The sequence below is a fragment of the Opisthorchis viverrini genome (assembly GCF_000715545.1).
Source record: "Opisthorchis viverrini unplaced genomic scaffold opera_v5_210, whole genome shotgun sequence".
Taxonomy (NCBI): domain Eukaryota; kingdom Metazoa; phylum Platyhelminthes; class Trematoda; order Opisthorchiida; family Opisthorchiidae; genus Opisthorchis; species Opisthorchis viverrini.
This window is the reverse complement of record NW_008751866.1, coordinates 191,210-218,060: the sequence shown is the minus strand read 5'-3', so window position 1 is coordinate 218,060 and position 26,851 is coordinate 191,210. Positions and strand designations below refer to the sequence as shown.

The 26,851-nt window shown below is 46.4% G+C and overlaps 4 protein-coding genes across 4 annotated transcripts in view; 1 reads left to right on the top strand and 3 right to left on the bottom strand.

Annotated features, from left to right (window-relative positions):
* Positions 1–11,212: 11,212 nt before the first annotated feature.
* Positions 11,213–11,419, bottom strand: T265_08259 (hypothetical protein; the record flags this gene model as incomplete). Its single annotated transcript, XM_009174007.1, has 1 exon — positions 11,213–11,419. The coding sequence occupies one exon, from the start codon at positions 11,417–11,419 to the stop codon at positions 11,213–11,215; it is 207 nt and encodes a 68-aa protein (XP_009172271.1).
* Positions 11,420–11,740: 321 nt separating this feature from the next.
* Positions 11,741–25,116, bottom strand: T265_08258 (hypothetical protein; the record flags this gene model as incomplete). The annotated part of the gene is made up of 3 exons (XM_009174006.1): positions 11,741–12,453; positions 14,590–14,785; positions 24,342–25,116. The coding sequence occupies 3 exons, from the start codon at positions 25,114–25,116 to the stop codon at positions 11,988–11,990; spliced, it is 1,437 nt and encodes a 478-aa protein (XP_009172270.1).
* The window catches only part of T265_08257 (hypothetical protein), a gene marked incomplete at both ends in the record, with an annotated part of 17,269 nt that continues 2,405 nt past the window's right edge, over positions 11,988–26,851 (bottom strand). The window contains 6 exons of the mRNA XM_009174005.1: positions 11,988–12,453; positions 14,590–14,785; positions 17,374–17,635; positions 22,620–22,787; positions 22,921–23,060; positions 24,342–25,041. Of these exons, the coding sequence (XP_009172269.1) occupies positions 11,988–12,453; positions 14,590–14,785; positions 17,374–17,635; positions 22,620–22,787; positions 22,921–23,060; positions 24,342–25,041 (1,932 nt within the window). The remainder of the gene's footprint in view (positions 12,454–14,589; positions 14,786–17,373; positions 17,636–22,619; positions 22,788–22,920; positions 23,061–24,341; positions 25,042–26,851) is intronic.
* T265_08256 (hypothetical protein) overlaps positions 21,470–26,851 on the top strand; it is a gene marked incomplete at both ends in the record, with an annotated part of 8,894 nt that continues 3,512 nt past the window's right edge. Inside the window, one exon of the mRNA XM_009174004.1 lies at positions 21,470–21,558. Within this exon, the coding sequence (XP_009172268.1) occupies positions 21,470–21,558 (89 nt within the window). The remainder of the gene's footprint in view (positions 21,559–26,851) is intronic.

Below are 26,851 nucleotides of genomic sequence, written 5' to 3'. Positions count from 1 at the left end.
CGATAGACGACAAAACACTTGCGAGTAAATCACCAAGTTCGGCGAACAGATCGATTTCCACCTGATCTACAGCTAATTAATGCACCCGAACTACCAAAGCTTCGATATACTGCTTACAGCTGGGATTCGCGTATTATGAGTTATTGTGTGGGACAAGCGGGCTGTCGGAGAATAGCAATGAAAGACGGAAAGCGTCAAGGGTGTTCCGTTTTTTTCTTCTCGGTCACGAAGTTATCATTACCTGCCTGCAGCTGCGGCTCAGTAACTGAGGTGGTGAACACCTGAGCCTCTAGAGTGATCGAGCACGCAGATGATTCTAGAACCACTGGTCACCAGTCGCACAAGTGACACGTGATATTTCAGCTCTAGAAACACACAGAAAGCGGGACAAACTGGTGTAAGTAGTTGGTTAATTCCAATTATACTCGGATGAATTCAACTTGATACCCCGAATGTTTCAGTAACGGCATTTGCTTTGGAGACCTAAAAAAATTCGAATAAAATCAGAACGAACAAAACACCTATCCCATGTACTTACGCGTCGTTTCTATCAGCCACCGCCTCCAATGATCAGCGCACCTCCCCAAATCATCGGTGAGCGAAACTGTGGCAGCCATAACCACCGTACGGCAAGTACGCGGTTATTACGGCTGTTGATGATGAAGGTGACGCTGATGACGCTCTCATTCGCCCGGAGAAAACCTGCAGTTGCTAACTCTCCTGAATGGGGTTATTGAACACCATGCCCCTTTCAATCGAGAAGGTACCCAGGTTCAATTGTCATTCACTCGTCTGACCAGCAGTGTCCAGCAGTAAGTTAACTCTAAGTCCCTTGCCCGTCTCCGGCGAACGTGGAATCTCATACGGTCTCGGAATTTTATGACTGTATATTTCTCTCAAGCTTCATCGGGCTTCTGGTTCGGATGACCTCCCACCCGAATTTTTCAAATATGGGGGGGGGGTGAATTCCTCAATCGGCGGTAGTCCAATCTGCTTGACTGTATTTGGGAAAAGAAGACCGTCCCACACAACAGGAAGGAGTCGGTGACAGTGCCCATTTCCGAAAAAAGGAGTTCGTAGTGAGTGTGGTAGCCATAGGGGAGTAAGCTTGACCCCAGCTGTAATGGGATTGCTGGCCTCAATCTTGCATCGTCGCCTCATGGTGTCTCGTCAGACACTGCTGACTCGAGAGCAGTAAACGGGATTCCGGCCTGATAGAGGTTGCGTTGACCAAATCTTCACAATTCGTCAGGTATCAGAGCAACGCCATACGTATAAGCGACCCACAATTCTAGTATTCCTGGATTTTCGAGGCGCATTCGAATCGGTTGACCGATCTGTCCTTCTTGACACGCTTGCCCATTAAGGAATACCCCGGACATTTGTGAACATAACAAGTTGTTTGCCTTCTCAGACTTCCGGTGTGAAAGTATATGGAGAGCTCCTCGAAAGTTTCCGTCCTTCTCATTCAATTTCGTGATCAATGAATTAATGAGACGAACGCTGGAAGGTCTCAAAAACCCCAATCTTCAACTACCATGTGAGGAAAACCTTGGAATCTGGAACATACAGACAATATCGTTTTCGTTTTTGAGGAGGAGAAGGCGCAGGTGTTTTTGGATGAACTGACCAAAGTCATCCCGTCCGTTGAGGTGCATTTCGCACCCACAAAGTATAATATCATGCTCCTGGACATGCAGTCACTGAACACGCCACTTACAATCCGAGGAGAGGCACTCGATGTTGTGGAGCGTTTGATGTACCTTGGAAGTTGTCTTAGTTCTGATTGTAGTGTGACAGATGAGGTGAATGCACGAATCTTCAAGGCTCGGGTCGCGTTCGCTGATTCGAGACAATTATGGCGTCAAACTGGTATATACCTGAATTTCAAGGGACGTGTATATCAGGCTACAATGCGGGCCGTTTTGTTGTATGGCTGTGGGACTCGGCCTGTTCGGTCAGTCGAAATTATACATCTTTAGGTGTTTAACAATCGTTTAACAAAGTTAAACAATCTCAGAACCATAGCTCGTGTGGGTTGTTGTTGGCGAATCCGTAACGTGGCAATTATAAAGCGAGTTTTTGTTTGTACAACAGGGACTTCCATTGAAGAATGTGATAAGCATCACGAACTGCCGTGGTTAGGCCACATGTTGCGCATGCCAAACCATTTTTTGCCGGAGAGTAGTTCTTTGTCCCATCCAGAGTGGCGAAAGCAGAGAGGATAATGTAATGATAATTCCGAAGACTAACATCCGGCAGTTTCCTAGTTGAATAAAGGTTTTATTTCAGCATGAAGTGTATGAATCAAACTTTGTATTGTCGTGGAATCACCTTCCGTCTGCTGATTCCAGTGGGTTCATGCTAGAAAGACCTTTCCTTTTGATCTAACTTAAACTGAGCTTTCTAATCCACGTTTTCGATAAACTCAACTCATCGATGCTGACCATTATCTGCAAATTTTTCACTCAATTCATTCTTTTGCAATTCACCTGATCAAAAATTGGGAGGGTTGGTTAACCGGTCCACTTGGGAATTCCCTGTGTGCTGATCCACACTTTTATCAGAAGACACCTTGATTCGTAGGGGTGCGCCTGTTTCGGGTCGGCTTGATCGTCTCATCTGCTGATTGCGTCATCACAATGCTGAATGCGACGTAACAAGTCGTTATCTCTTTCAGCTGGTGGCGAAAGATTAGTGTATTAGATGACCTATCAACGTGACCTCTGTTAAAACCCCTTTTTGGAATTGTGTGTTATCTGTCTCACTAATCAGAGTGTGAGATTTGATATGCAAAAAATCAGTGAGCAGGTAGTGTGCATTTCGCTTGTCTTATCTCTCGCTTGTGAAGGCATCTTCCTCGGGTAGAATGCGTCATGATGAAGCCGGCCTTCCCAAATAACTGATCCTTAGAAAACCTTGCAGAGAATTTCACAAAAATGGATTTTCACGTTGAAATTTTCAGCAGTCTAAGACAAGTCTATAGTTGTTTTTACGCCTGACAACCACTGTGGTTTTGTTTTTCTGCAATAGATTTCAGCTTTCTCAAGAATTGTTTGTGTGCGCCAAGTGGCATGGTTTCGGAACGGATCACTTCTCGGGGCACCGATATGCCTATTTCACTGCATAGCAACCTGGTAGTTACAGTATTTTAGTAAACGGGTGGCCGTTGTAACAATCGTCATGACGCTTTAATATCTCAGCTATCGTGTCAGCTGAAACACGATGTGGCAACACATTAATTTGGGAATCAACATAGACAGGAAATCCGAGTGATATTCATTTTTGAGTCTTCCGCTTCGTAGAATTATTGTTTAAGCATTTCTCGTCTGGGGCAGCTACGTGGACGTCGTCTGATGTGTTCGGCTGATTCGCTTGTGTCCCGTTCGCCTCGCATTCCAGATACCTGGGATTGAAATCCTGCTCGGCTAATCAGCCTTGAACAGGGTCAAAGCACAGACGGTCCATGTTCTCCCGTGCTTGGTGTGGACTAACCATAATAATTTCGCAGGAATGGAAAAATGCAGGCGGTGGTAGGCCCCTTGGAATTTACGTCCGAATCACTTGAACGACCTTCTCGGCGAAATTGTTCTCAAGAGCCCACGCCAAAGGAAAAACCGCAAGACTCGTGTCTCGTCTTTATTAGGACTCATCAGCAGAGTGTGCCCTTGGTCGTACGCGGTTTTGAACCCAGGATAGGTGAGGCAAGCGTGTGACCGCGGCTTCACCAGAGCACGCTGGACACGTACAAATGTTCATGTCTGAGCCGTGTAATCTGTTTGTAATCTGTCCTGGTTTTGTCGCGTGATCAACCCACATGTCGGGACCTCGCATTCAGCTAGCGGTAGAAGCAACGTCTGAAGCCACCTACAACAAAGGGTGTCCAGCTCAAAGAAGGAGGAAACTGACTGTGAACGGTCGAACAGTTTTAAGCAAAACCATAAAATTAGTGTTTGGTTCAAAGGAAAAACCTACCGCATTGCAAACAGACGAGAGGAATGACCGTCGTGCACGTGCAGAAAACTACTCTAACAGAGGACTTCTTTTATTTCCATCGGGAATCGACGAAATCGTATGTTATGATGCCAGTCAACTTCTGCGGTGGGAAACCGGCGCCATTCTTTCTTCCTGGTCGAAAAACGTAGTACCACATGTGAGGTTGGCAAAAGGAATGTTGATGTTCTTGTAACGGCGCAATTTCGTAATAACGGTCGATATACCCAGAACCTTGGGAGCTTGGCGGCTTTACAATGTCAATATTGCGGATAGAGTACATGTAAGATAGTTACCTGTGTCCAAAGTAAGAGGTTGGTTTGTGGACGAAGAATATGTTCCGCCTACCAGATCAGCGCCAAGAAGGATGAGATCGGTCGTGGGGAGTTTTCAGCAAACTTGTGACTAGTATGCTACATTTATACGATGCTTGCATTTCTTGAGTACATCGATTGTGTCACTTGACCAGTATACGTGAAGCATCAAGATACAGTAAAATAGAAGCCATTTCGATAAACTGCGCATTCGTCACTCCATATGGTCTGCCTTGAACTTCTAAATGGGCTGGCAGTGGTGTGGAGCACGAATTAGATTTATTCGCCTGAGTTCATACTAAAAGATACACGTGACGTCATGTGCGGGACCATTGGCCTGTGTAATATAACGGTTCATATTACCCTGGCCGACGTGGCTCACGAGCAGTCTGCGTTCCAGTGCTGCTTCGCCTATGCATCATAATTTCCACAGGCTCCACATCACTCACCAGTCGAACAAACCAGCTAAAATTGACCAATCGCACCACTGCGTTGCAAAAATAGATTTGAATAAAATACGTTCACAATCACAACAGTTCGGACAACCGGGATACGGTGGGATCTGTCTCCAATGTTAGTGGGTCTCTTGGACGCGATCAGACACTACAGTGAACCCTCCGAACAGCAACCACTATGGGAAGGCGGTTTTGTGTCCGCACCTGGAACGGTGTACAAAGTCCAACGACAAAGCGGTCGAGGTCGTGTCAAAGTGACAAAAACATATGAGAGTTAAACAGGGTAATCAGTGATATTGAGCTGAGTTTATCTATGGAAGTGAATATAGCTCAACTTGTAATGGGTACCAAGCAAAATCTTTACGGATGATTCGATACGAGCAGCTGGAGTTGCTCGATTGTCCAGACAGCTTTGACAAAATGATTCTTGGTTTATCGATCGTTTTGATCTCTTTTTTCAGCTCACTTTCTACAAGTCGTTTTTTACGTCACACCTGAGTTTAGTACAGCCAATACCGTAACCTACCAGTGATAAGAACCATCAATAGTTTGCATTACCCTCCAGAAGCCGCCCCTCGAAATGGAGTCTATATCTCTGGCCATGTTCACATTACCGGTTTCTTGTCCCTTCAGTAAATGGGTCCCAAGTAGAATTTAGTCGCTCAGTACCAGCAGAGAGATGAACAAGGAATCTACATTGAAGGGGATATTTAATTGCAGAAACATGCTACTTATACAGACGCTGAAAACTCTTCACAGGCAACGATCGGTCTCGCCCATGTGGAGCCTCAGCAGGTAGGCCGACTTCCGTCAACCTCATATCAAATTGCACACGGTCGGCGGAATAAACTCACTTGCAAATTAACTTGATGTTCGCGGGAGACTCAGCTATTATTATCATCATCATCATCATCACAATCATCATCATCATCATCATCGCCACCATCATCTTCGACAGCATGACATCAGTGTTCAACACCACATGCTTTGCTGCCGTACAATCATGAGTGTCGTTGGCTGAGATAATGCCAGAGTGCTTACAACAAGACAAAAGGATGACTATGGTCCTCAACCAAAGCCTTTGGCCGCAAGGCAGCGGTGATCTAAGGACCAAGCCACCACATGTTCTAACCCCAACCTGGAGGATCAGGAGACTGTGTCTGTCGCACCTCTAACCAAACTGGCATAAGAAACTTTGTGAGTGTCGCAAGGGAAGTATAGCTCAATGGGTCGCTGAGGTGCGCAAAGTGTCACACCGCGCTAAGATCTAGTCTCTTCGTGACGGATCACGAATGAATTTCTCGTCTAGGATATCCTTGTTTGTCTTCAGCTGGTATTCAGTCCAGTCTTCCGTATTTGCTTGTATTCTGCTATCAGACACCTCATCAGGGGTACTTCCTTAGTATAGCATGAATTAGCCGTTGGCAGCCTGCCTCCCCCCGACGAAACTGTCTCCAAGCTAGGGTGCGTTAACTTTACAGAGGTGCTTGAGTTTAAAAAGAAACTTATCGAGTTGAGTTAGTTGTACTGAGTACTCAGGATACGGAAAGATTTGTCCTCGAATTCCAAACCTCCGTGGGGTGAAAGTTTATGGAAGCCATATTATGTCAGGGTTAAATGAACGTAGTTCCAATCAAACCTTTCACTAAAGGATACTTAATAGCTAAAATGAATTACCGGTTGAAGATCGTTCACTACACATCACGTGACTAACCCTCAAAATTAGCATGCTATCATTCCTTCGACGGATGGGGAAAGTGCGCCGGATCAACCCAATAACTGCATTCCGTTATGATGCTCAAAATCCTATCCCTATATTCACATACTCCTGGAAGGGTGAGAGTGTATGGTGAGCTCTCCAAAAGCTTCCCCATAAAAATTGGTGTCAGACAAGGATATCCACTTCAACAATGATGAAATAATCAGGCGAGTGCTAGGTCTTCGAAACCAAGGCGTTCAAATTGTTGCAGGTAGGACTCTTGTCGATCTGGAGTACGAGGACGATATGGTCCACATCTTTGATGACGAAGACACAATAAAACTCTGTTGAATGAACTGTCCACAATCGTACCACCTTTCGACACACGTCTTACACCTTCAAAGTCGTGCTTCAGAATTTCCGCTCTCTGAACATGTCCTTTGCAATTCAGAGAAGGCACCGGAGGTTTTGTAGGTTTCCCCATATCCCGGTAATTGTGTTAGCTCTGATGGAAGTGTTTTTTCTGTTGTAGCCAGTGCACGATCCTCAAAGGCCCGGATCACACCTGTTAGTTTGTATCATTTGCGGCATCGGAAAATGCAAATCAACAGGTTTCAAGTGTCGCAGTGTACTGTATTGTTGTACGGTTGCGAAACATGGCTTTCGTGAACAGATGATGTGAGATATTTTCAATTGTTGAACAGCGACGCCCCAAGAGTGTCCCCGGTGCCGGATGCCATCAACGAATTTGTAACGAGGTACCTAGGAAGCAGGGAACTGGTCACGCAGCAAGTAAAACAGCTACGCACGTGTTGATCTCCGTCCCTCCTTCGGGATGACTCAAACCGCGATGTGTACAGCACATCACTTGACAGAAAGGCGTCAGAGAGATCACGAAGAGTTTGGGTCTTGTTGGTGTTGCACGCCTATCAGGATGGGGTCTCCGTCACACACCTGGCTGAAGACGCTGCAAGAAACGGCGGCTAATCGATGAGAGTGGCGTTGGTACTATCAGTCTTTATTTTGAGATTGCCTGATTAGGCGGTCGGAGGTATAGGCAACTCAGAAAGCTTGACATAGGCCTGCAACAGGTCACCTGCCCCATCCACAATTTATCTCTTGTTTTCACTGTAGGGCTTTTAATACATATATATATATATATATATATATATATATATATATATATATATATAACTAAACGAACTTTATGGTTGTACGGCAGTGAAGCATATGATGATGATGACGACGACGGTGATGATGGTGATGATGATGATGATGATGATGATGATGGTGATGATGATGATGATGATGATGATGATGATGATTCGGATGATGATGATGATGATCTGATGCTCAAACGTTGTTACCACTTTGCTTTACGGAAGTTGCTGGTTAGTCCTGAGAACGCACCGTTCTCCACCTTCTTTCCGCTCTCCTGAGGCGTTGTTCTCCACCGCCGTACGGCAGTTAGACGTCAGATTGTACGACTGACAGTGGTTCAGTAGTTCAAGACTCGACAGCTAATTGTGTGGAAATCACTCCAGGACAGACCTGTGGGTGAATACATCCTCGATCAGCCGTTGATTGATATTTTCCACATAACCTGTAGTCTGAGGACAGTATGAGCACGCGGTCTGGCAAGTCAAAATGACACCATAGTGACCTTAACCGCCTTCGTTCAGACACTGTGAAATCCCCCACTTTTGTGCTTATTGCATGCACGTGAAGCTACGTTAGCTTACTTTGCTCATTTGATCTTGGGTCATCATTCATGGCTAAACTTGTGCGCACGCGACTGCTTCGTGTGTCTGAACCTGCATCTCTCGCATTGGTTGTACCTGTGTACCCCAACTCTGTCGCCTACGTGCAATTTTTGGGTAACCACTCGGAATTACCATTTTTGTAGGTGACCTTCACATCGGTGGTGGTCGCTACCCAGGCTGATCTGACCTCGTCCGAAAACTCAGCACTTGTTGGCAGGTTCAAAGGTTTCACACAACGTTTGCAGGCTTAAATATCAGTCACATGTTCAAGGTCAAATATATCGATTTTACGGCCGAAGTCTGTCAGTGGATTAGGACCCATCAGATTTTGAAATTTTTCGGTTGGACATCTGAACACAAAGGGACCAAACCGCGTTGGAATGGAGAAATATCATAAACAGCCTGACAGACTAAAAATAAACGATCCAACCAGTGATTCGACCTAAATAAAATACGAGTAGGCCTTTGTGCAGCATATTCATTTTCAGTGAGCGATATTCAGCTGGGTTCGATTTGAGCCACGCGGGTTCAATAACTAGAAAATTTTCAAATCAGCGATTTCTCCAACAGTTGGCTTATTTTTTGCATTTGGGACGATGTGAACAAAGCGATGTACTTTGAACTGATTGGCCACGTTACAGGGAAGTTTGGAGACACTTGGACAGTGGTCAGCTACTCTTGTTTGCACACTTAGTTGGTTCTGACGAAAGGTTCAACTGAATCTAGCCGAATCTAGTGTTTTCACGAACCTTGTGAGTAGTATGATATGTTCGGAATTGAATTAAACATGTCAATCCAAGGGTAGGTGGCCAAGTTGCTCTGGATTATATCGTCCAGCTGTAGCACCCTTTCGGTGCCTAGCTTCCATGCCACACGAAAGAGGAACGAGGGCTGGGATGCTGCCAGGTTACCCAAGCCTAGACAGGGGAAGTCGAGTGGCAGAGGTCGGTTTGGAACCACGGACCTTAAGGTCAGTAAATTCCAGCTCTAACCACTTGGATTACGCAAGCTGGATACAGAGGGGGTAACTTGGTCAGTTCTGCTGAAACAAAACGATGGGCGAAAACCTTATGCTTACAAATGTCAGGCTTTGTCGTTTTTATCTCTATCCACTTACACTCGGGTGCACTTTGCGTCTTTAAAGTACCATGAACTCAATTGACCCCGTGTCGTGTCTCTTGTATCCCAATTGCTCAACTATGATCACCAGTGTTTTGTGAAATTTACCTGACTTGGTGCTTCTCATCAATAGAGTGATTCCTCCACCCGCAGAGAACGTTGCACTCCAGACTCGCACATATTGGGTATCCTGCAGGGGACTAAAAATACCTATCCAGTCAAGTTATTCGTCCTAGATTCATCGCTTACCCTTGAATGCTGATCCGGGATTTTAGCGAAAAATGTTTCGAATAAATTCTTGAGATTTTTAGACAGAAATCACAAAACTCAGCGTAACGTTAGGACACTCTGTGCGACACTTCTTACTTACTGACAGAAGTTGACAACCCCGTTGGGATATTTGGGCGGAAATCGTGTGTTGGCAACTTCACGTAACGCCCTCCAGTACGGCGGCACAGTTCGTAACCGCTTAGAAGCTTTGGTTAGGGCCGTGTCAGAAAAAAAATGTCAGGTCAGAATATCCGACTGTACGTATCCTGTGGAAACCTAGCAGGACGGGAACTCTATTGGATGTTGTTGTAAACTACGGGTGGCTAACAACCGCATAGCGGATGCTGTGAAAACTGTCTTGTAAGTGTATAGACGTTACACACTACTCAAAAGGTTGTCATAATCTCTTCGACATCACAGGTGGCCGCGGTCCCCGAATTTCCATCAGCCTTTTGACTACTCGAACCCAAACTGCACTGCAATTCAACAAGTACGCTCATCTGCATACCAGTTTGGTTTTCACGGGAGACTCATGTGTAGCGGAACGGAATCTCTTGTTTGTGATGTTCAATCGGGGTTCAACTGGACCCTAAATTTGGCGAAAACCCTGTCTGATGGAGAGACTGATTGTGCTGAAGCGTTTTGAGAAACCTTTGAATATCATAATAACTGAGCCATGAAACCGTTTTTGCGCTCCGCATTCAGTTGAAAAACACCACAAACGAGTATTACAGGATTCAGATGAGTCTCCCGTGAAAACTAAGCTTTCCGAGTGGTTGCGTTAGCGTATTACCCCATCTTGAAGGTTTTTTCGGCTCTCCGGAGACTCTAGTAGGGTAGGGTCAAGTCAAAACTCAAGGGCAACGATTGTAGGTGAAACTCATCTCCGTTCTATGGTCGCTTCATTAACTCGGATTAAAGAAAACCCCAAGCAGCATCTCTTCATGTGTGTACTAATCAAAAAAATCGTTCAGCTGTAGCACCCTTCCGGTGCCTAGCTACCACGCCACCAGAAGGAAGCACGAGGGCTGGGATACTGTCGGGTTGCCCAAGCCTAGAAGTCGACAGGCAGAGGTCGGGTTCGAACCACGGACTTTCCGGTCATTAAATTCGCGTTCTCGGCCCCAACCTGTTACTACAGGCGACCACCTACAGGCGAATACTGCAAATCCCGCAGCAACCCACAGCCTTTCACGTACTCCAACCGGGAGAAGGCGTATATCTCATCCTCAATTGGACCTGAAGATGCACGGTACCCGGGGGAACGTAGTCACACAATGCTGTCACGGTTGTCGAAAGGCGGACGAGTTACAATAGATCGGTATAGTGAAAAACATACACTGTGGCGTTGGACTTGATTGTTTTTTATACTTGTTTTATAGTGTAAACATTTCACCTCTTTTTTGCTGAGAGTCACAAGTCTGTTCAAAAGGAGCCAAAAACATGTGGGAAATTCTGTTGGTACAGCTAGGAAAAACAGGACGGGTGGGTGAGGCAGATTGCCAGAAAGACCAATAAACTGCAGGGACGTGGGGGGAGGGTTGGTTTATAGTACAGATCACAGTTCCTTTGTGTTGAGATCCAACAGTGTCCAAATATTCACGGTTTGGGTGATCCAATCAGATCTTCAATGTTGAATCCCGAATGACTCTTGAGGCTGGAAGGCTTTGTTGAGGGTCTGGACTGGTGGATAGTCTGGCTGGACCTTGTCAACTCTAGCGGTAGCTCTTCCAGCTGGGGACTGGAATTATCCAGGCCAACTATGCTGTGTTGGGATGGAATGCTGTGTGCCGAGTGCTCGGTCATTGAACAGGTCGGGTTGCCCAACCTAGAAGTCGACAGGCAGAGGTCGGGTTCGAACCACGGACTTTCCGGTCATTAAATTCGCGTTCTCGGCCCCAACCTGTTACTACAGGCGACCACCTACAGGCGAATACTGCAAATCCCGCAGCAACCCACAGCCTTTCACGTACTCCAACCGGGAGAAGGCGTATATCTCATCCTCAATTGGACCTGAAGATGCACGGTACCCGGGGGAACGTAGTCACACAATGCTGTCACGGTTGTCGAAAGGCGGACGAGTTACAATAGATCGGTATAGTGAAAAACATACACTGTGGCGTTGGACTTGATCGTTTTTTATACTTGTTTTATAGTGTAAACATTTCACCTCTTTTTTGCTGAGAGTCACAAGTCTGTTCAAAAGGAGCCAAAAAACATGTGGGAAATTCTGTTGGTACAGCTAGGAAAAACAGGACGGGTGGGTGAGGCAGATTGCCAGAAAGACCAATAAACTGCAGGGACGTGGGGGGAGGGTTGGTTTATAGTACAGATCACAGTTCCTTTGTGTTGAGATCCAACAGTGTCCAAATATTCACGGTTTGGGTGATCCAATCAGATCTTCAATGTTGAATCCCGAATGACTCTTGAGGCTGGAAGGCTTTGTTGAGGGTCTGGACTGGTGGATAGTCTGGCTGGACCTTGTCAACTCTAGCGGTAGCTCTTCCAGCTGGGGACTGGAATTATCCAGGCCAACTATGCTGTGTTGGGATGGAATGCTGTGTGCCGAGTGCTCGGTCATTGAACAGGTGAGCATACATCCTTGGAATGGTGGACTCAAAGTCACGCGATGTGCTAACCGCATGGTGTCTGAATAAGGTAGTGGTGGGAAGACTGTTGGGTTGGAACGGATGAGACCTTCATTTCTGTCCTCGAGTTTCGCTCTTTTCAGCGGGCTTTCGCTACTTCTGTGTTTTCTCGGGTCAGGAAGGCCCGGTTTACTCCTGGTGGTTGTCATGGAGATTTGAGAAAGGTTGGCTTTGGTTCGGCGTTTTCGACGTCTATAAGTCAAGAGCATGAGGGGGGGGTAGCAAGGACAGACTAACTCGCATGATTACCAGTCAGGTGCAGCTAAGCTTAGGGTGATTTGGGAATGTGTTGCACTAATCAGATCAGAGTCAAGCAAGCTCGGGTAGTAGTCTGAACCACGAGAGCGCCTGCCGCCAAAAGATATAGACCGCTTCAGCATACAAGTTACGAAGTCACTCCTAATGCGTAGTGGATTCTACGCAAGACTGCAACCGTATGATTGAAAAGCAAAGTGCAGTGAATTTGGTCGTGCTGTCATAAATCCGATTTTGTATACCAATGCCATGGAACTTGCCGCTCCCTCCCGACGCCTCCAAGTCCTCATTAGTCAACTAACTTCCAAGCATATACCATTGCCATGCATCTGTAGGTCAAATCAAATGCTACGTACAAGAGGTTACGCTGGTCCCAGGATAAAAGTCGGTACCAGCAAACTCAGCCGCGCTGGTCACTGCCGTCTCCCTGGATAGGGACTCCGAGACGGGCCACATCAAAGACTACAGACATTGTCAGACATGACCCAGTCGCGACCGCAATGGCGTTCATGCATCCAAGCTATTGCCTTCAGTGCATAGCTCCCTTCTCAATCTCCCCAATTGGCAGTGCTGTATTTGAGCACCAATCTATGAGCTCCCGCCTCCAATGCGCAGCTATCTACCCCACCTCCCCAAAACATGGGTGGACGGAGAGCTGTGGCAGCTACAACCACTGTACGACAAGTACGCGGTTCTTAAAGTTGATAATGATAATAAAGTTGCCGAAAATGGATAATCGAAAAGACAACGGCAGAATAAAGGAAGCATGATCCGGTCTGCCCAAAACACGTGATTGGCTAACACATCAGTCTCATTGACGGATTCTGTTAAATAAAGCAGCCCATCGTTTCCAAATTTCATCAGTCAGTAGCCGAAACTTAACAACATATGAGGTGGATGCACATCGGTAGAAAGAAAAAAACGGTCAATTGTCGCGTGTTTATGCGACCGAAATGTTTTGATTCAATCTATAGTGCATCTCGCCCACACCCACACTTTTTCTTCTATTATAAAACATCGTACACAAACGGTGTTTAGCATTATCGACTGTTTGGTGAGTAGCATCACATGGATGCAGAAATGCTAATCGGTTCCATAGTGCTCAAGTTGGTCAATCGGTTAGAACCAAGAGGCACTTGTGAGTCTACCTGCTTTGTGGTGCATTCGTGAGCATAATAACACATACGGTTTTGAAATTTGTACGTGGAGCCTGTCTCTTTGCCACCAGTCGCCTTCAACGGATGTCTAGTTCGGAGAACACTCCGGTGCCCCAGGTTTTCAGTGTAACTCAAAGGAAATGTAGTTCTTCCGAGTAACTGTTTTCTGGCAGAGCTAGAGTGCGAGTGGTGTTCTTACCATCATGATCACTGACAGTACAGTGTTGCTTCACTAGCGTACAACATTATCGATTTATTCGAAGCTTTACAATGAGAAAGAAGACAAGTTGAGCCGAGATGGGGGCCTGGGGCTGGGCTTTCAGCTCCCAACCTCGGTCTGGATGGTAACTAACCACCTGGACGCCACCGCGTTGTTCGGTGTCTCCAGTCAAGCTCAAGGGTGAGGGTCACCTATACCCCATCATGGACAATGGTCAAACTTTTCCTTACATCATTCCCTTCTGCCATTTCATATTCTGTCCGCCACTAACAATAAGAACAATAGGAATAACGATAATAGTTACTCGGCTGTGACACCCTTTCGGTGCCCAGCTGCCACGCCACCCGAAGGAAGCACCTGACACTGTCAGGTTTCCTAAATTTGAAACGCGGTTCCAAGCTCCAACCCACCCGAAGGAAGAACCTGACACTGTCAGGTTTCCTAAATTTGAAACGCGAGCAGTCGAGAACCATGCACCTTCCAGTCAATAAGTTTGTGCCTTAACCAATGAACCTTCTCGAGCCTTCATAGGTAAGTAATTGTGGCGGGGGGTTAGCGCTCAAAGGAGAAGTATACCGCGTTGCTAACTGAAAAACACATCATACATGCGGTTCGTGAGTCGACGGTTGCCTCTCTGATAACATGGTTGCTTCCCGTTAGATAGTTACGAAGATTTAAAAAAAAATGCATATTCACCTGTAGTTTCCGTGTTCAAACATCTCGTCAGCATTTGTTGACAGGGTCCAGTAGTTACCCTTGCCCGGGCGACTCTTGTCTCTTGGGAGTTTGACAAAACAGTCGTTGAGGCTAAGGTTGTGTCGAATTGAATTTTGCCAGCCCTGTCGGTTATCACGATAATATGGGAAATTCTCCATGATAAATCGATAGATACCTGAAAGTACAAGAAATTTAAAATGAGCACGTCAGTTCACAGGCAGTAAGTGGTATCGATCAGTTAGGGAGACGAAAGTAGTAACGGAAATTCAAATCTCTTAGCTGGCAACAAAGTCGATAAATGTATGCTTCGAAGTGCTTGACAGAAAGACGAACGAAGTTGAGCAGTTCACATAAACTGTCAAAGTCTTGCCAGTCGTGAAGATGAGTAATACTCACCCATTCGATTATCAGGAAAGACTGCTAGCGAGGATGATTGATTTTGGCGTATATTGATTGAAGAGACGGGCCAAAATCATTGCGGCCAACAAAAAGAAAAGCAAACGAATCGGTTCAACCAGTTTGTTTTGTCAGTTGTATGTGGTCAACGAAAATCGATCAGCTAGTACGTTAACTAAACAAAGTGCATTTGAAATAATGGGGTAGCGAGGATTTTTATTCCTCAGCCAGTGAACTCAAGTCAAACTGTATAGCAAAAGAGCATGCAACGCTTTGATATAACTGAGGAATGATTCAACCTGCGCCCAAAACGCGCATTTCGAGGTACAATCTAGGCGGCATAGATTCTTCGGTGGGGCTGGTACCTTAGTTAAATGGGGGAAGAATTGCCACTACTGACACAAACTTGGGGCCTAACGACAAGATGGAGACAAAACAGCGTAAACAAGTAGGCGTGGAACAATAACCGGGGGACGTTTAGACGGAAGTTGTCCTCAGTACAATCATGAACAGCTACATTCCGCTTTGTTGCTGGGAGCGAATAGAGTGGTAAAAGTGAGGAACATCTTGGATCGCCTGTGTGAATACGGTGGCTGTCACTGGATGCGCTTGAAACGACCGACCCGTCCGAAACAATCCAAACCACAAAATTCACTACCCCAAATTTACAGGTGTTCTTTCATGTGCTATCGAGGGGCGAGATGGTCCAAGTGGTTAGAGCGCGAATTTACTGACCAGAATGTCCGTGGTTCGAACCCGACCTCTGCCTCTTGACTTCCTCTGTCTAGGCTTGGGCGACCTGACAGTATCCCAGTCCTCGGGCTTCCTTCGGGTGCCATGGCAGTTAAGCACCGAAAGGGTGCTACAGCTGAACAATGTACTATCGGATATACTACAAGAGGTAATCGGTTCGGAAATGTGGTGAATTTACTCCCTGTGGCCGAGCAATCAGCCAGACATGGATGTGAACCATCAACCAATGATCCAGGTATCACATGTTTTACTAGACTATTAACGGAATGACTACTTGTTTGACTGACTCAAAAATCAGTGTTGTCCTGCGTCCAACATTCAATTTTTGAGACGAGCTCAGCTAGTTCAGGATCCCCAGACAGAAATCGGACATGGAACTGTCCTCAGTGGAAGAATAAACTCCACTCGATGAGTGAAGCTTCCATCTGAGAAGCCGTTGCTCGAGGAGCCAGTCAACACGTGTGACCACGTGATGTGGATCCTGTGATTGAAGGATGAGCGGCGCTATACCCTGTCTAAGTGCGAGTTAATCACACTGCTGATCAGCCACTCGTGGCCGAACGGTTAAGTGTTCAAACTACTAGCCGGGAGGTCGCGGGTTCGAGACTCTGAGGAGTTTCGTGAGATGAGCACTTCTGATGATTCCCAATAAGGATGAAACAGCTGTACAGTGCTTCTCGGCTTTTTGGCTTTTCAGTATAGATTGGCTTCACTTACAGGACGAAATCTCCACAGAAAACTTCATAATACTCCTAGCTAGACAGAACCGAATGTGAACTGAATTTACTTGTACCAGCCGTAACACCGTCCCGAAAACCGCGAGACTACTATCATCCAGCTTCTTATTCGGATTCAAGTTGAATTTCGGTAGTCGAAACGAGGAGAATCCGATAGAAAAAATGATATCCACAGTCAGTGTCCCCTTTTCGTAGGTTGGTTAGGCAAACCGACTTTCTACAAGGTTCCTTTCCTTTATCCCATTGCGTATGTTTTCTAAATCTCAGTGGGGAAAGCTCACGCAAAATACCATCGGTGAAGTTGTTAGGCAGACTGCGTTCCACACTCCAGAATCACCCGCGTATTTGCCTGAATACATATCGGTCACGTGATTGCCGGAAAGTCCGGTCATTTTGTGGCTTACTCTGTGTTCAGGTATTCCGGTGGACACACAGCTGGTCGTCTGAGGCAAAAAATCAGTGGATGCTCCAATGGTCATTGAGTAAGACCAGAGAAAAGAGACAAAGGGGGGTTGGGAACTCCACCACCAAAGTTGGTAGAAACTGACAGCAGCATTCTTTCAGATGTGATGCTTGGTCGCTGGCCTGATATCGATTCATCTAATCCTTCAGTCATTTAGAACGTTGACTGACCAGTGTTTACACGTACTGGGTTCCCTTGGAATTGATGCTTAGCTTCGGTGAATACGACATTATTTAATTGGGTTGCTTTAATGGCCGATTTCGTTCGGTATCATACAGTACCTCAACGAATGAATATCACTGCTGTCAATAATACCAGGGCAAAATTCAAAGTGTGATCTGCTTCAAGGTCACGTGATATAACAGAGGGTTCAGAATTCTGCAGATGAAGCTTTGGCTAGTCATGCTTGCATACTACGGAATCGTCGAGCTGTAGCACCCTTTCGGTGCCTAGCTGCCATGACACACGAATGAGACACGAGCGCTGGGATACTGCCAGGTTGCCCAAACCTAGACAGGGGAAGTCGAGAGGTGGAGGTCGGTTTGGAACCACGGACCTTCCGGTCAGTAAATTCGCGCTCTAACCACTCGGTCCATCTCGCCCCCGAAATCAGAGCTGCTTGAGGCAGCCAACGAGTTGTCACGACTGGTGCATTACCAGAGTAGCGAGTTCCGCTCTGATTTAATCAAGAAAGCATCCCTAACAAAGCATCCCCGACAAACAGTGATGTAATTTAAACTCCTGTGTAACTATCACTTCATTAAAAGCTCGGATATCGGAAGGCTGTCCTCCACTGAATGAGTGATAATCAACTCACTCTGGTACTACCGTCCGACCCGTTGAAACTCCTTGGTTGGATCAGCAGTCACTCGTCCAAACAGTCAGAACAACACAGTGAGGCTACCAAACGTTTTCATTGTGTTCCAGCGTAGCCTGTGCTCAAAATTCCAAAACTTGACATGAGGTTCCGTCCCAACCCTGATTTCACGGTTGCCTTTTTCACGTCGAAAGAACAAATCAGACTGGACAGGGATTAAAATATCAGACACATTGTCTAGCTAGTCCAGTAAAAGTTCAAATTTCATGCTATCATTATCTACCTTGTCACATTCTACAACTGTCATTGAACACCTGTGGTAAAATATTTTTCTTGTTTTATTTTCCAGACATTTTCTTGTCTTATCAGAGAGAGAGAGGTTAGTTCAGACAAGCGTCATCGCAACCAACAAGCTGGACAGCCACGATGTACACAGCAAACAAACAAACAGAGCGAGTGAACGAGAGAGGGTCTTGAGTAAACAAGGCATATCGTCAAGCAGGCATAAAAGGCAACAACAAGCAAACTAACTAGGCGCACAAACAACAAACAAAAAACAAGCGTATAAATAAACCAGTTAGCTGAAAAAATACGTCAAATTCAGCAAGTCAGCAAACAAAACAACATGTACAAACATGCCTCGCCGTCTGTCACACACACACACACACACACACACACACACGGGCGTTTGGATGTATAATCTATCTGGTCTTTGTGCGGGTATTGTCAGCCCTCTTGGTCAGCGCTCGCCTGCACACTCATCCTCACGCACCTGCCTTTGCGGTCGGCTGGTCGGAACACATTGAGAGAGACCGGTAATGGTCAAAGACAATGCTGTCGTCCGTGGGAGCTGAAGAACAACACACAGCGCCAAGTTTTGTTTACCAGCAGTGGAACACACCAGTGGTGATGATGATGGTGATGGTGATCACGATGATGATGATGATGCGGTGTAGTGTGGCGTGGTGTGTTAGTGACGGCAACATTGGTGGGCGGGTTGTGAGCACGCCATGAAATGTAAACAAAAGCGACCCGAACGTGATAAAAAATGCATAGTGTACACAAGCGGCAGACAGGCTCGCAACCAACCCGCCAACCGACCGACCGACCGACCAACACAGACACATCACCGCACCCATCAAGTGTTGATACTTGTTGTTTGTTAGATCGAAGGTTCAGCTGTCTACCTGCTGTCTACCCACCTTCGTTCCTTCCTTACATACCGACCGCATCATAACACTACTACTACTCGTCCACTGTATTATACACATTGAACAAAACGTGCGCGCCTCTGTTTACACAAACGCAAGAGCTCATTCACCCAGTCAGCCGCCACGGAAGACCGAGAGGACTAGGCGGGCATAAACACTCATGGTTTGTGTACCTGCGCGCGCGCGTGTGTGTGTGTGTGTGGCATAGCTGTGCAGCTCATCAAAACACATAACACACATATTTGTAAACTATCGTAGAATGAGTATGATGGGGTGGTGGTAGGCGCTATCAACAAAAATGATGCCATTTAGGCTCTGGACTCACCCAATCGATAAAATCGATACGGGTCAGCAACGGATGTGTGCTAGGACAGGATCTTTCTGCCTCTCCCAATGTTGCCTCCATTCTTTGCCAAGACCGACCAACTATTAAAGTCATCATACTCAGTTCACAATGTCAACTCATGAATAAACAATGAGCACCAATAACTGTTTCTCTATTGTTTTTGGGTACCCTGAATTGTTGCGTTGTGCAGCGAACGCACACAACGCCAATTGAACGTTCGATTGAAAGGTTGCGAAACGACTATTCAACAAGCTAAAAATATACGGCTCCACCAACTTGGAGCTGATCGGAGAACGTTTATTTTTTTTAGTAAAAAATTATGCGTCCGCTTTGCTTCACCTCCTTCAGAAAACCAAGCAGAGGGCATTTTGTTGTTGTTTACACAGTCGGGTCGTTGGACAAGAACCACCTAGGGTATGCTTCAAATAGACAAATAGACAATAGTTGACAAGGCAGTTCGATCGATAGCTTGGTCAACAGATCTGAGGAGCAGTGGGAAAGATAGAATCAACTGTTTGCAAAGATGGGATCGAGGATTTACTCAGATCTAGCGGTCTTTTCAGCTCCCGGATAGGGGGACCACTGGTTTTGACGTTACTCAAGTTACTTGTTGATTTCATTCATGGCAGGCTCGCCTTTATTCAGTAAAATGGTGCCAGAAGAATCAATCGACTTTCGGATTCGAGCTACTGGATAGTTTGGTCTAAATTGCCACTAATTTTGGAGAACGTTGTGTAACATACAAGTTCAAGATACGATTTTACCAAACGATGCGACTAAAACTGCATAAAACTTTCCAGTGCAATTCTTAGGATGTCTTCGTTGGAACCCTTGCTAAGTTACGATGACACAGGGTATGTTTAGGCTCTAGTGGAAACATCTCAGGACACTGAATTAACTTCGAGGGACCCTAGCGATTTTTACTTGTTACTTCAGGGATTTTCTCGAGACATTTGTCAAAAACGCCATGTCTCAAAAGCGTCTCAGGTATGCCAGTTGTACAGACATTAGTTATAATGGAGACTGAGACCTGAAAATCTGTTGCTCTCCATTCTACCGAACCTCCATCGCTATGAGGCACCTGTCGACCATAGAAACTCTTCAGTGGGCTGCCGGTGAAGCAGCTACCCCATTCAGGAAACAAACGTGTGTTGTCCGGCACGTGCAACTGGTTAAACTGGATAGTACCGCGTGAGAAGCTCAAGTCTCAGTAGTCTCGTTTTATAGAAGTTCTATGGGGGAAATTCGGGAACCGGCCGCCTTAACTCAACCAACTGATGGTGGGCTACCCAACTCTTCTGATGCGGAAGGCCGTTTCTCAAAAGCTACCCTGTTCTGTCTATTTCAAACAGCCACCGGGATTAAAATTCCGAGGCTGTATACGCGTTCTTTCGCTCGCCACGTTTGATGTTGACATCTGTGCTAGACATCGGTCTTTTCGATTTTAATTCTACCATGATGGTGATCAGTTCCCACTTTTCAAATTTCATGAGCCCTGAGAACCAGATTAGCCCAGCATTGTATTTCAACCACCGTTTCCAAAACCCAAGTGCTTCTATGAATAGGCCAAAACGAATGTGAATTCACAATGCTTCCGGCGTCGGAAGACCGCGTTGAATTGTTATTTAGCCTACATAAGACACCGGTGTGACCGCTGCGAAGCCACGTGCTCCAACGAGTACGGAACGAGAGCGCAAGTGCACTCGCTGATTCAGGTGAACACTCGATGTTTCGAAAATCCAGAAACAGTCAGTTACATATCCCGATACGAGGTGGGTGTGAAGCGGTGCTCGGGTTATCAGGTGGTTGTGGCGGGTGAAATTAGCTAACACAATCGACAAAAGAACCGAACAACTAGTGGCAAGGCGATGTACACTAAACTATGTAACGAAAGAGGTTTGAGTGGGGTGAAGGGCAACGGTGTAAGGACGGTGTGCTGTGGCACAGTCAAAAACGCGGGCGAAGCAGGCTGGTATGACCCTGCTGACGATGGGAGGAATACTTCTGCCGATTCTGCGTTGCAACTTGCCGCTGTGACAGGACGCCGCTAGTGGATGGTGTTAAAACCGCTCTCGAGTGGTGACAGTGATGACGACAAATCAGATCAGGGCCGATGTGTGTAAAACCACAACTGTAATGCCCTTCCGGTGTCGAGCAGCCATGCCACTCGAAAGAAGCAAGAAGGCTGGGATGCCACCCGGTGGTCCGAGACCAGACACGAGTAGGTAAGTGACCGGAGTTGGGTTCGAACTACGAACGTTCCCGCGTTTTAACCACTGTGCTATCTGTAACTCAACAAGTGTGGTTTTAGAGAAAACCGACCGGTACAGAAGTGCTGGATCCCAATCAGAGACAGCAATATCCGTGTTGACACTGATGCTTCAAGGCCGTACAATCACAAAGCTTAGTCAATCACACAAAGACTTAGAGCGAGGATAAGAGAAAATGGCGGGTAAGGGAGCAGTCTGGTGCTCACTTATCATAAGCATTCTGAGGTGCCTAATACGTCCAACCCTCAATCAGACAATCTGGAAAGAAAAGAACGCCAGTGATTTCGATCGGTCGCCATTTCTTGTAATGTCTGCAGGCAAGAGCAGAGGGTCAAGGAGACCCTATCATGGATGATCCATGGCAGTATAACAGCACCCAAACTCTTGGTCATCTTCACACCTTTCTACCAAGTCATTGCTTGTTCACCCTACAGTTTTGCCAACCTGAGGGAAGCACCTGTCTCGGTAGACGGTCTTTCTGCACGCGTGGTGGGTAGCCGAAGCATCAGTGGTCACAACCTGAAGATTCTTCACATCACCTGCGATCATATCCGGTACAAGCAGGTGAAAGAACCGGTTAAAACCACAGTCCATCCCTTTTAAAACTGAAACTGCAGGCCAGCTTCGACGCTCCTGCTTGCTGAACACTAGTCTCTTAGGATAAACCAGTTATCGAACTGTTCTTCTCAGAACAAAGGTAAAAAAGCATCTCGCACCATCTAGAATTGCTACCTAGAACTCCCGGACAGGGAGACAGACTGTTGCTGCTCCAGACAAAGGGGGTTTCCGACTCGTCAGCAACAGATGTATTCCAATTATGGTAAACGAGTCACATGGCGAAGTGAGTAAAAACGGTGAGGCGGAAACTTAGAGATTACCAAGAAGACGGCCTTTTGGATGACAAGGGGTAAAAGATGAAGACAGGAATTTTAGCAGATTTAGGTCACGAGTTTGTCCCTTCTCGCTTATGAAAAAAGCACTACCCGTTAGGCAGCACTGTAACAGGATTTATACACCACGACAATCAGAAGCCTGGTGTTTTTCCTACCATGGTTATAGTTAACAATCTTTAAAGAATCGTTCAACGGTAACAACCTTTCTGTGCCTAGCTGCCATGCCACCAGGAGCCACGAGGAATGGGATACTGCCAGGTTGCCCAAGTCAAGACAGGAGTAGGAGAGATGCTGAGGTTCGGTTCAAGTCACGAACCTTCCGGTCGGTTAGCTAGCATTTTAACCAAAAAGCGTTATATTAACCAGTGAGTTGTTCAGTTGGGTTTCACAGACACATCTTTGGTAGTTATTGTTCCTTTTTTACCTGGCCAAGCCTTTCCAGTGAGGATGGAGCGGAAGGCCGACCGGCGCGCGAACCACTGCTCAAGCCATCGATGATAAACCAACCCAACTTTCGTGAACGCGCCATGGTGTATCGTCCAACAGACGCAAAGCGAAGTAGAGCTTAAGATAACTCAGTGGCTAATCGGAAGATCCGGGATTCGAACCCAAGCTCTGCGTCTCGACTGCCTCTGTTTAGACTTGAGCAACCGCATGTTTCCTTCGGATGGCCAAACAGGTGTTCCAGCTATATTATCAGTAGATTGATTATTATAACTCATGAACCTCGTGGAACCGAAGATGTCGGTAGTAAGACTCGCCCGCAGTATCACACAAGTAGCATGCATTAGCCAGTTAATCGTGTCCCGGATCATCACGGTTCGTGCCAACAAAACTGTCTGTGATTCAAATTCAGCTGTCATAACAATGCTAATGAGCTCATGTGTTTTTAGTTGCAAACTAGGATTTCCAGTGATCTGGCAAGCTAAGAAAGAATCTCATTAAGGCCAGCTGTCACACATGTCTCGGACAAAAGCAACGATTAGTGTTGCATTGATACTGTTTGTAAACATCAAAAGAATGTGGTTGATTGACTGCCAGTTGCCGGCACGTTCGAGTCTTGCAAGGCCTCATTAGGTGAATAAATTAGAGCACCCGATTTTAATTCATCACGATAGTTCATAAGCGTAGACAGTCAACGAGGTTGATCCTTCAATCACGTGAATGATCGGTCTAAAATGAGTAATAAATATTGTTCAGCTGCAACAACCTTTCGGTGCTTGGCTGTCATGCCACCAGCAGGAAGCACGAGGGGGGGGGAGGATACGACCATGCTGCCCAGGCCTAGACAGGGCAAGCCGAAACTCAGAGGCCTGGTTCGGACCTTCCGGTCAGTAAATTCGCACTCTAACCATCTCTGCGACTATCCCACAAGCCTGTGAGTAGTGGGAGAGGGTCCAATGCAAACAAGCAAAAGAAGTTATCCGTATAAGTTTAATAGTCTGCAGTTCGAAGGTTTCATACCACTACCTTCAGATTTTGCTGTATTTTGTGACTGGGGACGTTAGTTAACGACCATACCACTTATCCATTCGCTGTTGCTCGAACGTCCAGTCACACTAGTTTGGTGGAGGGGGACAATGAAGTTACATCAGTGTAGTGAGCCGTGACTCTTCGACTAAGAAGGTCTGACCTGGTTGCATGATAGGTTGCACGATAGCACTTTTCCTGGGTTAAACTACAGGAAACCGAAGGTCAGTATGAGATTGCGGTTCGGATAACCTGGGCGGCCACCAGAGGCTGTGGTAACAAACGATGCGCAAAGCTACAGGAGCTATATTCTCGTGAGACCATAAGCGTCATGAGTCGTTTAGGAATATCTGAATTACAACGTAGACTACTTACCATTGAGTGTGATCTTCCTTCCGGGAGCGTACTTGATTGCCATGGCGATTAGCGCAATGTACGAGTAGGGTGGCTTTGTCACCGGATACGTGTTGCCCGAAGCGTTGTGTCCAACAGGAGAACTGGAAGACATAGATGGAGTCGGTGGAGTTGAAGAATAGTATTCAAGTCCTGTCCAGATCGGTTCGGGGAATTTTCCCGTATGGCTATCCGTGGCTGTACAGTTTTCGTATTCACTGGTTTTCACGGTTGTCGATGGAGCGGTGACAGACTGGGGGAAGTAGGGTGTGAGGAAATTGTCCACAACCGGCCCGGTGTGTGCTGTATGCGGAAAAAAAGGTGATCCAAACGGAATGGAAGGAACCAGTGTCACGGGAGCAGTGAGGCTGGTGTGTGTATCTGAAATGCCCTGAGTGGTTACTAAGTTGGGCCGCAATAAAGTTGATGGGTCAGTTCCATTCTTCTCAGACGATGGAGCATCCGAACGTGGACACATTTGGCACATATAGGCTTGATACAGTTCTGCCAGTCCGGTTAAGTCCTGAAAATTGGTGTAACCAGACGATCGGCCCATCGTGTAGTGAAGCGTTTGAAAAAATACCTGAGCAACAGAGTAGTCGTTATACTTGACGCCGCCGTCCGTATCAGCTGATAAGTTTACTGGAAGCGGCAACGGCTTTATTGATGTGGGGGACATATACTGCAAGTTGGAAGGTGGAGACAAAATACCACTCGTGTTTGGTGGGACAGCGACAGCCGAGACGTTCAGTGCCATCGTTCACGTCTGGTCGAATGTCAGTCGATCAGTTCGCATCCGCGTGCCTTAAGTGAACGTCTAACGCTGCATGTTTCTGATTGGCTGAAACCCTCGTCGGTCCGTCGGTCATTTGTCATAGCGCACCAATGGCATAGAAAGTCAGTTCAGGTAGCCAATCGCATGTGGGACGTGCGCCCAACCTACTCCACGCTCTCCCATAGGGTGATGAAGTTTGCAGTTCAAGCAAATACATCGAATGACGTGGGTGCTGAGTCGATCCATCCTAGGAGTCCAGCTTTGTAATCAACATCACGAAAACCTCTACTCCTGAACAGTCGCAGGGGATGAGTGGATTTCACGGAATTCCATTTAGGGACAGATTGCTGCAACTGTTACAGGGTGTGAAACTGAATTTTTTACGCGTGCGCACTGGTGTGTATCCCGTTAAGTTGAACGTCCGGGCTTAGTGGTTCATAGGGGTGTGCAATTCTCACGTAATTTCCAGCAGTATGTCAAACAATGCAAGGGCTTTACCAAAAAAAACATTTCAAACTGCGCTCTGGACTGATATACATTCGACGATGCTTCTACGCGATTTCAAGGTTGAATTCTTCAGTATCAACACAGATAACTGAGGACCATGACGGACCAACTCAATTACTTCTGAAAGACTGGATTTAATGACAGTGGATAATAGACCGAACGTTGAACTCGGGCTGTTTGTGCACTGTACCGCTGTCTAACTACTAGCAACACCGCCGGCTACCCTTCACAAAAGGGCTGCGGGACAGCTTGGTTTCTTTCCAGACCAAGAAAGCGCATTCAGAAGAATCCTATCAAGGTACACACGACAGTACCGGGAACCCCAGCAAACAGGTTAGAAAAAATTATGGAGGAGATGAAAACCTCCAATCTCTAGAACCGACACAAACCATCCATATTAATCAATGACAAACCCACCAAATATGTCAATCTGATCTTTGTAGTGCTAACTACTTTGAGTATACCAAGAAATAAAAAGAAACTTTTGTGGTACTGTCAGTATCGTGACGCATCGCCGAAGGGGCCAATAAAAAAAACTAGAACGGTTCTTCCCCCAACCATCCAGACTTTGGATTCAATGTGAAGATGATACTTTCGTCATTTTGAATGAAACCTGTGGATAGCAAAGCTGTGAGACTATTCGAGCAGCGGAACTGAGACGTCTTCAGATGTTCGACAATCGTTGTCTCAGAACCACAGCTCGTGTGGGTTGATGTCGACGAATCCGTAACGAGGCAGTTCGAAAGCGTGTTTTCGGTTGTGGAACGGGTACTTCCATTGAAGAATCTGTCCAGCACAGAAGCTACGTTGGTTGGGACATGTGTTGCGTATGCCGAACCATTGTTTCTCGAAGAGAGTGCTGTTTTCCATGCCCAGCTCAGAGTGGCATAAACAGAGAGGTGACCAACCCCTGACTTGGCAGAGGAGTATGAAGGAGATCACGAAACGCTTGGGTGCTGTCGGTGCTACTCGCCTTTCGGGATGGGGACCGCGTGATCCTCACTGTATCTGGTTGGAGACACTGCAAGATATGGCTGCCACCCGATGTCAGTGGCGGTCTTGTTGTCAGTTTCTATCCAGATAATCTGAGTGAATGTCTGGAGGTGTAGGCACCTCGGAATGATTGTGTTCAGCTAGCACTAAGTCACTCCCCCATCCACCCTTATTCTTTTCTTCACAATAAGACGACGAGTATGATGATGGCGATGAT